The 15,000-nt window shown below is 54.8% G+C and overlaps 5 protein-coding genes across 5 annotated transcripts in view; 2 read left to right on the plus strand and 3 right to left on the minus strand.

Moving 5' to 3' along the window:
* The window catches only part of PTSG_00414 (uncharacterized protein), a 2,893-nt gene extending 2,296 nt beyond the window's left edge, over nt 1-597 (minus strand). Inside the window, exons 1-2 of the mRNA XM_004998906.1 lie at nt 444-597; nt 1-150 (exon numbers count right to left, since the gene is read on the minus strand). The exon at nt 1-150 is cut by the window's left edge and continues 49 nt beyond it. Of these exons, the coding sequence (XP_004998963.1) occupies nt 1-150; nt 444-481 (188 nt within the window). The 5' untranslated portion in view covers nt 482-597. The remainder of the gene's footprint in view (nt 151-443) is intronic.
* Nucleotides 598-627: 30 nt separating this feature from the next.
* On the plus strand, nt 628-2,393 carry PTSG_00415 (U3 small nucleolar ribonucleoprotein IMP3). The gene is made up of 6 exons (XM_004998907.1): nt 628-866; nt 1,071-1,093; nt 1,215-1,299; nt 1,477-1,576; nt 1,799-1,908; nt 2,089-2,393. The coding sequence occupies exons 1-6, from the start codon at nt 745-747 to the stop codon at nt 2,183-2,185; spliced, it is 537 nt and encodes a 178-aa protein (XP_004998964.1). The 5' UTR covers nt 628-744; the 3' UTR covers nt 2,186-2,393.
* A 262-nt stretch (nt 2,394-2,655) lies between these two features.
* Nucleotides 2,656-4,263, minus strand: PTSG_00416 (uncharacterized protein; the record flags this gene model as incomplete). The annotated part of the gene is made up of 5 exons (XM_004998908.1): nt 2,656-2,763; nt 3,005-3,062; nt 3,251-3,309; nt 3,697-3,849; nt 4,147-4,263. 5 exons carry the CDS (start codon nt 4,261-4,263, stop codon nt 2,656-2,658), a joined length of 495 nt encoding a protein of 164 aa, XP_004998965.1.
* Nucleotides 4,264-4,499: 236 nt separating this feature from the next.
* Nucleotides 4,500-6,963, minus strand: PTSG_00417 (uncharacterized protein; the record flags this gene model as incomplete). The annotated part of the gene is made up of 3 exons (XM_004998909.1): nt 4,500-5,017; nt 5,227-5,364; nt 5,515-6,963. 3 exons carry the CDS (start codon nt 6,961-6,963, stop codon nt 4,817-4,819), a joined length of 1,788 nt encoding a protein of 595 aa, XP_004998966.1. The 3' UTR covers nt 4,500-4,816.
* Nucleotides 6,964-7,271: 308 nt separating this feature from the next.
* PTSG_00418 (chromodomain helicase DNA binding protein 1) overlaps nt 7,272-15,000 on the plus strand; it is a gene marked incomplete at its 3' end in the record, with an annotated part of 9,995 nt that continues 2,266 nt past the window's right edge. Inside the window, exons 1-15 of the mRNA XM_004998910.1 lie at nt 7,272-7,822; nt 8,012-8,951; nt 9,195-9,257; nt 9,460-9,508; nt 9,714-9,814; nt 9,971-10,046; nt 10,251-10,384; nt 10,780-10,958; nt 11,142-11,292; nt 11,539-12,021; nt 12,240-12,443; nt 12,677-12,886; nt 13,490-13,873; nt 14,192-14,278; nt 14,519-15,000. The exon at nt 14,519-15,000 is cut by the window's right edge and continues 328 nt beyond it. Of these exons, the coding sequence (XP_004998967.1) occupies nt 7,755-7,822; nt 8,012-8,951; nt 9,195-9,257; nt 9,460-9,508; nt 9,714-9,814; nt 9,971-10,046; nt 10,251-10,384; nt 10,780-10,958; nt 11,142-11,292; nt 11,539-12,021; nt 12,240-12,443; nt 12,677-12,886; nt 13,490-13,873; nt 14,192-14,278; nt 14,519-15,000 (3,611 nt within the window). The 5' untranslated portion in view covers nt 7,272-7,754. The remainder of the gene's footprint in view (nt 7,823-8,011; nt 8,952-9,194; nt 9,258-9,459; nt 9,509-9,713; nt 9,815-9,970; nt 10,047-10,250; nt 10,385-10,779; nt 10,959-11,141; nt 11,293-11,538; nt 12,022-12,239; nt 12,444-12,676; nt 12,887-13,489; nt 13,874-14,191; nt 14,279-14,518) is intronic.

Here is a 15,000-nt window from a genome sequence, read left to right on the forward strand (position 1 = left end):
TCTTCAAGGTCCCATTCGATGCTCTTGATGTTGGTCTTGAGCTGTTCCGTGGTGTGCTTGAATTCTGCGTCATCTGCCGACCGCGACGTGAACATGCGCTGCCATCTTGCATACAACCGCTCTGCATTGGCAATCGAGTTTTCCACTTCCCTAGGAACGTGAGCGTGCGTGTGTGCGTGTGTGCGTGTGTGTGTGTGCGTGTGTGCGTGTGTGTGTGCGTGTGTGCGTGTGTGTGCATATGTGCGTGCGTGCGTGTGCGTGCGTGCGTGTGCGTGTATGCGTGTGCGTGAGCGAAAGCAGCAGCGTTCATCACACAAGGAGCATGGTCAAGCATCTCGAACCAACAGCCAGCTGGTTCAAATCAATACAAACACCACAAACTCGCATAGAACGTGGAGAAAGGCAACCGCATTGCAAAGGCATTAGATTCAAAACAAGCGTACTCCTTCACGACAAAGTATGGGTCTGTGCTTGACGCCATGACGCTTCTTCCTTCTTGTTCGCTGCCCTTGTCAATACTGCTCGCTGCCGACAATAGGACAATGGATGTGGTGGATGGAATGGTGTGCTGGGACTTTGCTGTGTATTGGTTGCTGTGTAAAGTCAATTTTGCCTTTGCGGGTCAACATAAAGTCAAACTTGACATTTACCCACGAGGCAACCAGAAGGAAGACGAGAAGCACGTTGCGCTGCTGCCAAGACCACCACCACACCACCTATCGCGGTTGACGCAGACGGCTCACGATGAGGAAACTCAGGCATCATGAGAAGAAGCTACTGAGGAAGGTGGACTTCTATGACAAGAAGCTCCGCGCGGGAGAGATTATGCGTCGTTACCACATTCAGAACCGCGAGGACTACACAAAGTGCGTCTTTAAGGGGTGTGTGTGTTTTTGTGTGCATGCATGTGTGTGGCTGTGTGCCTGCTTGTGCTCTTGTGTTCTTGTGCGTGGGGGAGTTGCGTTTTGTTGCGCTCCAAGCGCAAACGCACAACCACGCAAACACACACACACACACTCACTCACAATCGCACAAACACGCCCACGCTCCACTCCTTATGCCGCGTCTAGATACAACCGCTTGGCAGGCAAAAGTGAGTGCCGCCTGTCCGCTGTGCACTTGCGTGAATCCCTGGTGTGTTGCAGATCCGCCTTGTTCTCACCAACGATCAACTCACCCCTTCCCCCTCCCCCAACCTCCACCATTATTGCCAGTCACAAAGCTGGTGGCCATGCTCCGGGAGCTGGATCCAAACGACAAGATCCGTCAAGTCACCACAGACCACCTCCTCACCAAGCTGTACGTTTACCTCCGCGTACATTCGACACAATATCGTGTGAATGCATCATGCGTATTGGGGCCTCTCTGTGACCCTCGCCCACGCGAAAACTCACGCATGCCTGTTGTCTTGCTGCTGCTGCGTCATCATGCTGTTGGTGTTCTTGTTTCTGCTGCTGCTACTGTCGTGTGTGCCAGGTACGCGATGGGGGTGCTGACTAACAAGACAACACAGCTGTCGGATTGTGAGCAGCTGTCGACGTCCCGCTTCTGCGCCCGCCGCCTCCCAGTCGTCATGGTGCGTGGTGTGTGTGTGCTTGCGTGTGTGTGTGTGTGTGTGTGCATGCGTGTGTGTGTGTGTGTGTGTGAGTGTGTGTGTGTGTGCTCGAGCGAAAGTATGTGTGTGAGTGTTTTGCGCGTGCGTGAGAGTGTTTTGCACGTGCGTGTGAGATGATTGCTTTGCATCAAGTGTGCTGGATCTTTGCTGAATCTTTGTGGTGATCGTGGTGTTTGGGTGCAGGTGCGACTCAAGATGGCGCAGACAGTCAAGGAGGCCGTCAAGTTGGTTGAACAAGGACATGTTCGTGTTGGCCCCGATCCCGTCACAGACCCCGCATACCTCGTCACCAGGTCTGCGCACGTTTGTGTCTGTGTGTCTGTGTGTGTGTGTGTGTCTGTGTGTGTCTGTGTGTGTCTGTGTGTGTCTGTGTGTCTGTGTGTCTGTGTGTGTGTGAAGGCAGGGTCGTCTCATGATGGTTTTGCCAGCCCTCACCGTCCCCCTTTTGTCGGTTCCCATTTTTGTGCTTGCAGGCAACGCGAGGATCTCGTCACGTGGGTGGACAACTCCAAGATCCGCCGCCACGTCCTCAAATACAACGACAAGCTCGATGACTTTGACCTCCTCTAACTCTGTGTGTGTGTGTGTGTGCGCGCGCGCGTGTGTGTGTGTGTGTGCGCGTGTGTGTTTGTCTGTGTGTCTGCGTGTGTATGTGCGTGTGATGTTTCATTGATGGGCGTTGCTGTATTGAGACCCTACTGCCTCTGTCTGTTGGCTGTACCAACACCAACCTTATGCATGGATAGAAGACCAAACAACACCAACGCTACCGACCCTTTTTCATGTGGGAGAGGGAAAGTGAGGAAGTGGATGTTCTGGTGCTTCATGTAATTGCACTGACAGGCAAACAGCCGGGTTGACAGAAGCATGCAAACAGCGGAAGGAAAGAAATTCAACACAACACGCACACATCAGAGACAAGAGAGCTGACCGACTGCACTCTTCACAAGAAACAACGAAAGAGCAAACACATCACGCACACATACACACACACATACACACACACACACACAATGACACGTTTGTTGGGTTCCGGTCGTTCATTCGTAGTAGCAGGCATAGACAGTGGCGACAGCATACAAGTTGGAGTTGCGGTACGACGCAGAGGCGAAGTTATCCTTGTCCTTGTCAAACAAGCACCGGGATGCCTAGCGCGCAGGCACAATGCAACCAGTGGTGGTGATGAGGTGCGAAAGGGATGAGAGAACAGCAGAACGAAAGCAAAAAGAGACAAACACAGCCACTCAAACGCACACAGACATGCAGACACACAGACACAGACATACACAGACACACACACGCGCAGGCGCAGACACAGACACAGACATACACAGACACACACACACTCTCTCTCTCTGTTTGTTTCTTGAGCGAAGCTGCTGAACTCACCACTGTGACGCCTTGATCTGCTGCCTCCCCCAACGCAACTACTGTGACGATTTTGTATCTGCAAGCAGGCAAGCAAACATGACGGGGCCGCGGTCATGGTGAGCAAGAACACGAATATACACGCGCTCACACACGCACACACATACACGCTGTCTGACTGACTGACTGACTGACTCACTAACCCATTGCTCACACACACTCACGCATACACACACAGACACACAACATGCACACGCAGTGCGCAACCTTGTGTACTCGAGGGCTTTGACGCGGTTTGTGATGATGGTTGACAGCGTTTTCGACATCTATGGTAAACGACGTGCACCGCAAGCAGGCACTCGAGATTAGTAGGAATCGTGAATGGGTCCATAAGCAAGTTGCAACCAAAACCGGCACTGCCCTCCTAACTCCAAGACAGTCGCAGACAGAGACAATCGATAATAGACCGCGCGCACTTACAGACCGCACAGTACTCTACCACGCAAGCCAACACTCATGCGACGCAAGTACACTCATGCGCAACGCAAGTGCACTCACACAAACGCGCACACAATCGAGCGCGCACCCACAACCACACAAACAAACAAACAAACACACACACATACACACACATACACACACAAATCGACTCACTCACCCACTCCACGCATACACACGCGCGCGCGAGCTAAAACATGAAGCGAGCGGCTGACCTGTCGTGTTGCTCTCGCATCGTACTTCTCCTCCTCGAGTTGACCCTCCAGCACCTCTCTGATAATTGCTGTCACTGCGCTTTCGCTGAACTTTTTGTCCGGGTCCAGCTGGTATGTGTTCTCGAGCGGAGTGACAGGCCTCTTTGGGCCCTCCTGTTGGTGTTGTTGTTGTCAGCGACGGCGGTGGTGGTGTTCGCAGCGATGCATATGGTCGAGGGCATGTGGGGCTGATTGAGTGAGGGTTGTGTGCAAGCACGGAAACTGTGTGCAGCACACACGGCTTGCGAGGGGAGAGCGGGTTCAAGAACCTCTTCCAACAGGTACCCGCGCTCTTGTAGCGCAGTGCAACACCACCACCAACAACCACAACACCAACACCCATCGCACCACAAACACCAACATTATCACCAACTCCAATTGCACCCCAGGAAAACAACAAGTCACACGCACGTCTTGGTCGGGGACATCGCTGGCGTCAACTTGGCTGGTGGCGGCAATCTCTGGTCGGCTGATCGAGAACAGGCTGCTGCGCCGATCCAGCGCTTCCCCAACGCTCACTTGCGACATGCTCGACGATGGTCGGATACACAAAGGGTGTTGGCTGTTGGCAGCGTTGTCGTTTCCAAGCACGGAGAAATTTAATGGTTGATATTCGTTAAATTTCATCAGAGGCTGTGTGTGTGTGTGTGTGTGTGTGTGTGTGTGTGTGTGTGTGTGTGCGCGCGCGTGTGTGCTCTTTCCAATGTGCACTCTATCTCCTTTGTGCTCGCTCTGTCCAATGCACACACACACACACACACACTCTCTCTCTTTGTGTCTTTGCCTCTGCTGTGTCGATTGATTTGATGCATTTGAGAGCCAAGACAAAACAAAGCAACAGCCAACAGCACCATCACCAACACAAGTCAACCAGCGTACCTCGCAGTGTTTCTCCTCGTGACCTCTTTCCTCTCCTCCTCTTCAAATCCTAGCACATAATCACGCACACGCACATGCAAGAGTACACAAGCAGGGCATTCGCCACCATGCACAATACAGCATGCATTCAAAAAAAAGCCACAACAACGACAACGGCACACACGGACATGGACACGTGCATGCGTGTGCGTGCGTGGCTGTTTCACCAGTCGTCACCAAACGTAAAGGAGTTGACAGAGACGGTGTCAATCTGGCCGCCGCGGTAGCTGCCGCGCTTCTTCTTTGTCTTCTCGTGCCGGAATGACTTGCCGCGTGTCACCTTCAGCTGCTCCGCGGCCCGCGCACCCCAGCCCTCGTTTCCCCACGTGCCCTCGTACGAGTTGTCTGCCAGCGCTGGGTTCACCTGGGGAATATGGCGCAAACAGCGACATGCACGAGTCAAATCGCCCGCGTGTGTCCCACGCACACACACATACACACACGCACACACATACACACACACGCACGCACACGCACACAGAGGCACGCACACACACACACACACACACACACACACACACATACACGCACACACACACGCACAGAGCACTAAGCAGCATGTGTGCAACGAACCGTGACTTCCTCGGCGCGCACGCGGCGGTACGGGACGTTGGGCTTGCGGCTGCCACGCTTGCCCGGCGTCGTCTTGGGTGCAGCGTGACCGTTGCCGTGGCTGCTGCGAACTTGGTTTGCAGGCGTCGTTGGCAGCGACTGGTGATCAGGCAGAGACAATAGGCCGTATGCGTGTGAGTGCCATCCATGAAAAGATCAACACAACGATTCAACTTGGAAAGAAGTACAACAGCAAAACATAACACAGCGAAAGGGCGCCCACTCTTTGCAGGAACTCATTCAACATACCTTCGATTTGTCTGCCGACAACTTGGCTCGCTTGGTTGAGTGCTGTGCGTTGTCGTTGCTGTCGCTATCGTCATCGGAGGAGTCGGCCTTGCTGGTAGCAGAGCGCTTGACAGACTTGCCGTTGATGCCCGCTTTCTTGTCCTTCTTCTCCTCCCTCTTCGTTTTCTTCGCCTTGCCATCGTCCTCGTCATCGCTATCGTCACTGTCATCACTATCATCGTCATCATCGTCGGAGCTATCAGAGCTGCTGTCGGCCTTCTTATCGTCTTTCTTCTCATCGTCATCATCGCCACTGCTATCATCGTCATCAGAACTGTCGTCATCATCACTGCTGTCATCGCTCTCCTTCTTCGCGCGCTTCGCTGGCTGCTCGCCATCCGACTCGTCATCGGAGCTGTCAGAGTCACTGCTGTCGGCTTCCTCTTCCTTCTTCTCCTTCTCATCCTCGTCAGAGTCTGAGTCAGAATCAGAATCGCTGCTGTCTTTGTCATCGGTCTCCTTCTTGGGTCGTTTGGCAGACTGCTCACCATCACCATCACTGTCGCTGTCCGAGCTGTCGCTGTCACCCTCCTTCTTGTCGTCCTTCTTCTTGTCATCCTCCTCATCATCGCTGCTGTCACTGTCACTGTCGGAGCTGTCACCCTCCTTCTTGTCGTCCTTCTTCTTGTCATCCTCCTCATCATCGCTGCTGTCGCTGTCACTGTCGGAGCTGTCATCCTTCTTGTCATCCTTCTTGTCATCCTCCTCATCATCGCTGCTGTCACTGTCACTGTCGGAGCTGTCATCCTTCTTGTCATCCTTCTTCTTGTCATCCTCCTCATCATCGCTGCTGTCGCTGTCACTGTCGGAGCTGTCATCCTTCTTGTCGTCCTTCTTCTTGTCATCCTCCTCATCATCGCTGCTGTCACTGTCACTGTCGGAGCTGTCATCCTTCTTGTCATCCTTCTTCTTGTCATCCTCCTCATCATCGCTGCTGTCGCTGTCACTGTCGGAGCTGTCATCCTTCTTGTCGTCCTTCTTCTTGTCATCCTCCTCATCATCGCTGCTGTCGCTGTCACTGTCGGAGCTGTCATCCTTCTTGTCGTCCTTCTTCTTGTCATCCTCCTCATCATCGCTGCTGTCGCTGTCACTGTCGGAGCTGTCATCCTTCTTGTCATCCTTCTTCTTGTCATCCTCCTCATCATCGCTGCTGTCACTGTCGCTGTCACTGTCACTGTCGCTGTCGGAGCTGTCATCCTTCTTGTCATCCTTCTTCTTGTCATCCTCCTCATCATCGTCAGAGCTGTCATCATCATCACCATCATCATCGCTGTCACTGTCATCGCTGTCACTGTCATCGCTGCTGCTGCTGCTTTCGTCATCCGAGTCGTCGTCACTCTCGTACGGCTCTTGAGCGTACAGGGCTTCCTCGCCCTCGGCCAGAAGCAGCATATCCGCGACCGTCAACATCCTACCGCTTGCCAGAGAAAAATAGGCAAAAGTGGAATAGACAGAAGTAGACAAGTTCTCACACGCACACTTGTGTCCAAAGGCACGCCGCACTTGCTTATTTGCTCGCGAGGAACGTGAAGAGGAGGCGGTGGGGAGAGGGAGAGAGGGAGAAGGAGCACAGAGGGGTCGACCTCAGCTTGGACCACGTGGATGGGTTGGTGGCGAGTGTGTGACAGACACGCTGGGCTTGTGCGACTGGATTGCGGGCGAACGAAAATTCACGAACCATTTCAAGGACTTGGCACTGTCCAGTTAACGGTACATGGAATCCTTACTGGCCAGACAATAAATTAAATTCCTCTTCTTCTGAAAAACCGACCGTTTGCACCAGGTCTGTGTGTGACACACAACCGCGCACCAAGCGAGCGAGCAAAGCGCACCACCGGCAACAGCGCACAGCGATAGCCAGCCACACACAACCCCCGTCACTTGCTTGCTTGCTTGCTTGCCACTGCGTGTCACTGGTGCGTGTGTGCGTGTGCATGTTGATGCGCGCGAGCCTGTGTTTATTCATCAGCAGCCACCACCACCAGCACTGCTGGGAGAGTGTGGCCATCCACCAGCACACACACACACACACACACACGACAAGCGTCTGCTGATACCAACAGTGAGGGAGTGGCAAGCAACCACCAACCCAGCGTCAGGCAGCATCGAGGAGGATAGACGAGTCATTGAACGTCCCCACCCCACCCCTCAAACACAACACAGCACACACACGCACAAAACTACGCAGCCCTTTCTTGGCCATGGCATCAGAGCTGCAGTTGGATGAGTTTGCCTTTCAGGGCAAGTCGCAGCAGGTGTCCCCAGCAACGTATGTTCACACCTATCTGCGCAACCTCAACACCACACACACACACATACGCACACACATACGCACACAGACACCCCGCTCCTGTTTCTGCGTGGACCTTGCAACTGAACGGCAAGCCACGAACCAACTCTGCTCACTCACCCGTCATCCTTCGCGCACCCCTGCTGATCTTGCTTGCCTGTGATGCAGTGGCAGTGCAGCCGAAGCTGCCACCTCAGACTCGCCTGCCACCGAGAGCATCGAGCACACGCAGCCCGATGCGGACACTGGCAACGGTTACGATGAGAGTGAGAACGATGACAGCAGCCGACAGCGACGCATGAGCGACACATCGTACAATGCAGAGGAGGACGAGGAAGATGATGATGACGACGATGGGGACAATGATGATGGCAGCGGCGCATATCACGACAGCAACGAGTCCACCAGTGACAGTGGCTCTGATGAGCCGGCATCTCTACGAGGGAACAAAGCCCGCAAGTCGCGGTTCGCGCGCGACACGGTGGTGGAGGAGGCAATTGCAAATCCAGAGCTGTTTGGGCTGCGGCGGTCTGGGCGCGAGCGGCGACAGCGGCGCGACAGATTGGAGGAGATGTACAAGCAAGAGGAGGCTGCACGACAGGCTGCACGCAGCACACGCCGCAAGACAACAGCAAAAGGGCGCAAGACGCGCGGTGCTGGTGGTGGTGGCAGAAGAAGAAAAGCAAGATCCCAGTGGACCAGCAGCGACGATGATGATAATGACGACGACGACGACGAGGATGATGATGATGATGACAGCGACGAGAGTGACTCCTCGGGCGATTGGGGGGCGCGCAACAGGCGTGGTGGTGGCGGCGGCCGCGGACGGCAGGCCTCTGAATCCGACGAGAGCGAGGAGAGCGACGGATGGGTGCCGGGCAACGCCAGACCCAAACGAAGCAAGCGCACCACGCGCCGTCGCACCAAGCGGCGCGGCCGTGGCGGCGACAGTGACGATGACGACGATGACGACGACTACAGTGCGCACATCCCGCAGCGCATCAGCTTCCGCAACACGGGCCGGAGCGTGAACTACCGCGAGTCGGATACAGACGAGGGCCTGGACGAGGAGGAGCGCCTCGCCATTCGCGCCGCGCAGCAGACCGAGGTTGCTTTCCAGCACGCGTACATGTGTGTGTGTGTGGGGGGGGGGGTGAGCATGTGCGTTTGTATTCACGTGAATGTGTTTGTATGTGTGTATGTGAATGTGTGTGCATGCATGTGAATGTGTGTGCATGTGGTGCTGCTGTTTGAGTGCCCTTATTGGGGGTGAGCTTGGCGGCGTTGCTGATTGCTACTGTGCGGCTGTACCACATCCCTGCATGGCTGCATTGCGTGTGCTTCCCATCAGGACACGCGCGAGCGTATCAACCTGATAGTCGTTCACAAACAGAGGAAGGACGTCGTGCAAGAGGTGCGTCGCACTGAACATGCATGTGTACTTTTATGTGTTTATGTGTGTGTGTGTGTGTGTGCGCATGTTTTCATGCTTGTGCATACATGCATGTGTACATGTCGTATGTTCGGTGAATACTGCTACTCCTGATGGCATCTCACTGACACTGTTCTCAATACTGAACTGCGTCCTACCACCACCATCTCTTCCTCGTTGCCAGATGCGCCACTTGCTCTCGCTCGAAGAAATCATTGCTGGCGAGAAAGAAGGTGAACACAAACACACATACACACACACTCTCTCAAACGTGCCAGGCACTTCGCGGCCTCTTGTCCATTCCGCAACTCATGTACATGTACATGCGCTTGTGCATCTGTGTGCGTGCGTGTGCGTGTGTGCGTGCGTGTGTGTGTGTGTGTGTGTGTGTGTGTGTGTGTGTGTGTGTGTGTGTGTGTGTGTGTGTGTGTGTGTCAGCTCCGCCGGGCAAGACGCTGGAGGAGATTCAAGAGGACATTGATTCGTCGCTGGTGTCCGTCCTTGGGAAATCAGAAGAAGACGCAGCACAGCTTGAGCAGGTGTGTGTTGTGTGTGTGTGTACGTGCGTGTGTGCGTGTTTGCTCCTCTTGTTGACCTCTTCTTCGTGTAGCCTACCTGTGTTAGTGTACTCCCACCCTCCCTCCAAATGCGTGTTGTCCACCCCTTCATCCCTATTCTTCGTGTCTCTGCTTCAGGGTGGCGACGGCGATGATATGCTGTACTGCATCAACTGGGTTGGCCGCTCCCACATCCACAACACCTGGCACACCGGTACGAAACGACCCCTGCCTGAGAGGTTGCAGTCGCGTCCATACCATACAACACACACACACACACATAACCAAACAAATACACAAACGAATAAACACACACACAACCAAATACACAAACCAAACACACACACACAAACAAATTCACAAACAAACAAAACACACACCGCTGACACCTCCACTCTGCGCAACGCACGATGGGCAGCCGGGGAGCTGCGGTCGATGGACATCGCCGGGGTGAAGAAGTTGGACAACTACCGGCGCGACGTGCGACTGCGAGAAGAGTCACTCAACGATCCAAAGACAACAACAGAGGACCGCGAATACTTCAACTGCCAGGTGCTCGCGGCACTGTGGTGTGCTTCTTCATATTCTCTCTGTCTCTCTCTCTCTGTCTCTCTCTCTCTCTCTCTCTCTCTCTCTCTCTCTCTCTCTCTCTCTCTCTCTCTCTCTCTCTCTCTCTCTCTCTCTCTCTCTCTCTCTCTCTCTCTCTCTCTCTCTCTCTCTCTCTCTCTCTCTCTCTCTCTCTCTCTCTCTCTCTCTGCTCTACTCTTTTCCTTGGCATGGCATCCACCACCTTACTGCTAGCGCGAACATGCTGCAACACACACGCACACATTCATCCATTCACGAACACACACACAAGCCGTGCGCTCACATGCGTTCAAACACACACACTCTCTCGTGCGCACATATTCTTGGACAACCTCCGCTACATGGTCTTATTTGATCAGCTTGAGATGCACTACGAGGCGCTGGCGAAACACAAAGTTGTGGAGCGAATTGTGCTCAACCGAACCCTGGGCCACGGGCAGACGTGGGACGACGACGATGACGTGGAGTACCTGTGCAAGTGGTTTGGTCTCGACTATGACTGCAACACATGGGAGTCTGCAAACCTCATCTGCCCACGGTACGTGCACACCGTGTGGGTATGCTCATGTGTGCGTGCGGGTGTGCATGTGTGTGTGTGTGTGCGTGCATGTGTGTGCGTGTGTGCGTGTACAGGCAACGGAAGGAGAAACACTCACAACAACACCACCTCCACCTCCACCTCCACCTCCACCTCCACCTCCACCACCACTACTGTTGGTAGGTTTCAATCGCTCGTTGACGAGTACCTGGAGCGACAGAACTCGAGCACGCTGCCCACCACCACGACACGACGCAAGCGCGAACCGTTTCGTATGATCCGCCAACAGCCGTCCTGGCTCCCAGACCCAGACCTCTCCCTCAGAGACTACCAGGTGTGCTGCTTCTGTGGCAGTGCTTGTGTGTGGGAGGTGGTGTTTTCCTCCACGTGTGTTTGGTGGTGACAATGTCCTGTGGCCGCGTTGGAGCGTGAACACGCTCATTTGTGTGTGTGTGATTTCACTTTCCGTTGTTCTTCCTTCTTTCGCGCTCGACGCTCACGACACCACATCACACTCCCCCTCCACCACACGCCCGCCCCCCCCCCCTCCACCACGTTCCCATCCCCAAACGAACAACAGCTGCAAGGCGTGAGCTGGCTGGCGCGGTCGTGGTGCGACGGCAATTCCGTCATCCTCGCTGATGAAATGGGCCTCGGAAAGACAATCCAGAGCATCGTGTTTCTGTCCTACCTCTTCAATGTGCAACGCGTGTACGGCCCGTTTCTGATTGTCGTGCCGCTGTCAACCATCATGGCGTGGTCGCGAGAGCTGCACAAGTGGGCGCCTGCCATGAACACGATTGTGTATGTCGGCAACAAGGCGTCACGCGAGGCGATACGCGACCACGAGTTCTACAACGACCGCGGCAAAATCAAGTTCAACGTGCTTTTGACGACATACGAGAAGGTGAACACCAACCTGGACGACCTGCAGCAGATTCGCTGGGCAGCACTGGTGGTGGACGAGGCGCACCGGCTCAAGAACCACGAGTCCATGCTCCACCAGGCTCTCAGCGACCTGCGACACGACTTTCGCCTCCTCGTCACGGGCACCCCGCTCCAGGTGTGTGTGTGTGGGGGGGGGGCATGGGTGTGTAGGGAGTGTGCATGTGTTTGTGTCTCTGTGCGGGTGAGTGTGTGTGTGTGAGAGAGAGAGAGAGAGCGCACGACAACGGCTCACAATGGCAGCCATAACGGTACAGATAGACATACACACAGAGAAACGCACGCTGAAACCGCACACAAGTTTACGCCTTGCTGTCGTGCCCCAAACATGTACAGAACTCGATGAAGGAGCTGTGGGCGCTTTTGCATTTCATCATGCCCAGGACGTTTGCGTCATGGGAGGAGTTTGAGGAGCGATATGGCGGGCTGGGTGACGACGCGGCCGCAAACCACAAGATGCTGCAGACCCTGCACGAGGACATCAAGCCCTACCTCATTCGCAGAGTCAAGAAGGACGTCGAAAAGTCCCTGCCAAAGAAGGTGCGTGTGTATGTGTGCGTGCGTGTGTGTGTGTGTGTGTTTTGTTTGGTGGGTGCATGCGGTTTGCGTTTCGTGCACCCTTGTTTATTGACTTGTGTGTGCTCAATTGTACCTAATTGTGCGTCCGCCGTTGCGTTTGGGCCATGAGGACGTGCCTACCCGGGCCCCAACGCCCCTGTGAACACAAACACCACTGATTGACTCAACCGCTCTTGTGCGTGCAATGTGTGTAGGTTGAGAAGATCCTGCGTGTGGGGCTAAGCCAGTCGCAGAAGCAAATCTACAAGCACATCATTACCAAGAACTACACGGCCCTGCGCAGTCTGAAGAAGGGCCAGAAGTCCAGTCTTGTGAACGTCATCATGGAGCTCAAGAAGTGCTGCAATCATGCCTCCCTCATCGACCAGGCCCCCCTCTCAAACCCAGACGTCTCCCCAACAGAGGTTGGCCGTGTGTGAGTGAGTGAGTGAGTGTGTGTGTGTGGTGGGGTGGGGGGGTGTGGTGGTGTGTGTGTGTGTGTGTGTGTGTGTACATGCGATCGCTCACCGTTTGATCCTTATCAACAGGGTGTCTTGTATCTGACGTGAGGACTCCCCATTTCGAACGACCCATGGGCAGAGGCGTTTATGTGAGGATAACCGCAATGCAACGTTAGGTTCGGTGACGACTCGCGGCGCGGCAAATCTCAGGGACACGTCTGGCTATAGAGAGGCGCGCGGTACACCCTAGGGATCATCTTATCGAAAGCGCCTGCATGAAAGGAGAACCTACGTTCACGTGTTCGCATGTGTTCACGTGTTCGCATGTGTTCACGTGTTCGCATGTGTTCACGTGTTCGCATGTGTTCACGTGTTCGCATGTGTTCACGTGTTCGCATGTGTTCACGTGTTCGCATGTGTTCACGTGTTCGCATGTGTTCACGTGTTCGCATGTGTTCACGTGTTCGCATGAGACTGTGCATTCCGTAAGAGATCACTCGTGGGTTTGGCTGAACGTCAACGTCAATCCCACGCGTCCCACCCTTTTCATCACACGCCACATTGTAGAACATGCGGAACCTGTTGAAAGGGAGCGGAAAGTTGATCCTGCTGGACAAACTCCTGCAGCGGCTGCACGACAAGGGCCACCGCGTGCTCATCTTCTCCCAGATGGTGCTGATGCTCGATGTGCTGGCGACATATCTCATGATGAAAGGGTACCCGTTCCAGCGACTGGACGGCAACATCCCCAACGAGCGGAGGAAACAGGCGATTGATCACTTCAACGCCCCTGGCTCGGCCGATTTTTGCTTCATTCTCTCCACACGCGCTGGCGGGCTTGGTGTCAATCTCGCCACCGCAGACACTGTCATCATCTTCGATTCAGACTGGAATCCGCAAAATGACCTTCAGGCCCAAGCGCGCGCGCACCGCATTGGCCAGACAAGACAGGTCAGCTGTACGCGTGTGTGTCTGCATTTGCCATGTGTGTGTGTGTGTGTGTCTGTGTCTGCATCTGTGTGTATGTGTGTGTGTGCGTGTGCGTGTGCGTGTGCGTGTGCGTGTGCGTGTGCGTGTGTGTGTGTGTGTGTATCTGTGCCTGTGTGTCTGTACCTTAACCTGCCAGCCACCCTGCCTGTTTGTGTTCTTGTGTTGCGGGATTGTTGACACGAGACCGTGCTTGAGCTGTCATCCTGACTTGTCGTATTTACCGTCCAACCCCCCATGACGCTCACCGCCGCACCCACACGTCTCGCTGCCCCAAAACAGGTGAACATCTACCGGTTTGTGTCGAAGAACACGGTCGAAGAAGACATTCTCGAGCGCGCGAAGAAGAAGATGGTCCTCGATCACCTCGTACGTGTTAGCACCAGAGCGTGTCGTCGTGTGTCGTGCTTGGACGTGCGGGCCCTGCCATGCGTGACACGCAATTGCAGGCGTTCGTTGACACACACACACACAAACACACACACACACACACACACACACACACACACACACTCTCTCTCTCTCTCTCTCTCTCTCTCTCTCTCTCTCTCTCCTCCTTTTCTCTCTTCCCTCCCTCTGTTCCTTTCCTCTCGTCCTCTTCCTTTGCAGGTGATCCAGCGGATGGACACGACGGGGAGCAGCGTGCTGAATCTGCAGAAGAAGAAGTCGGGTGGGGTCGAGTACAACAAGGAGGAGCTCGACGCAATCATCAAGTTTGGCGCCGCAGACCTGTTTGGCGAACAGGAGAGCAGCAGCAGCGGCGGCGGCGGCGGTGGTGATTCAGGTGACCAGGACCTCAAGCTTGATCTCGACACGGTGCTTGAGCAAGCAGAGACACACGACACGCAGGAGGCGGCAACAGGGATGAGCGATGAGCTGCTGTCGGCGTTCAAGACAGTGGACATTGAGACGAACGAGGAAGAGCTTGACGAGGTGGCGCGGAAGGAAGCCGAGGAGCGGGCGAAGCAGGAGGAGGCAGAGAAGGCCAAAGCCAAGGCGCTGGCAGACGAGATTGCAGCCAAGGAGAGCCAGGCCGTCAAGTCGTGGGATGAGATTTTGCCGGAGGACGTGAGGAAGCAAGCGGCCCTGGA

Source organism: Salpingoeca rosetta (assembly GCF_000188695.1).
Source record: "Salpingoeca rosetta unplaced genomic scaffold supercont1.1, whole genome shotgun sequence".
Lineage (NCBI taxonomy): Eukaryota > Choanoflagellata > Craspedida > Salpingoecidae > Salpingoeca > Salpingoeca rosetta.

Bases quoted from the DNA above. Each gene is read 5' to 3' on its own strand.
- PTSG_00415 (XM_004998907.1), top strand. From the start codon at position 745: ATGAGGAAACTCAGGCATCATGAGAAGAAGCTACTGAGGAAGGTGGAC. The intron at 1,094-1,214 runs GTGAGTGCCGCC...CATTATTGCCAG, and splicing joins CAACCGCTTGGCAGGCAAAA to TCACAAAGCTGGTGGCCATG. The intron at 1,909-2,088 runs GTCTGCGCACGT...TTGTGCTTGCAG, and splicing joins CCCGCATACCTCGTCACCAG to GCAACGCGAGGATCTCGTCA.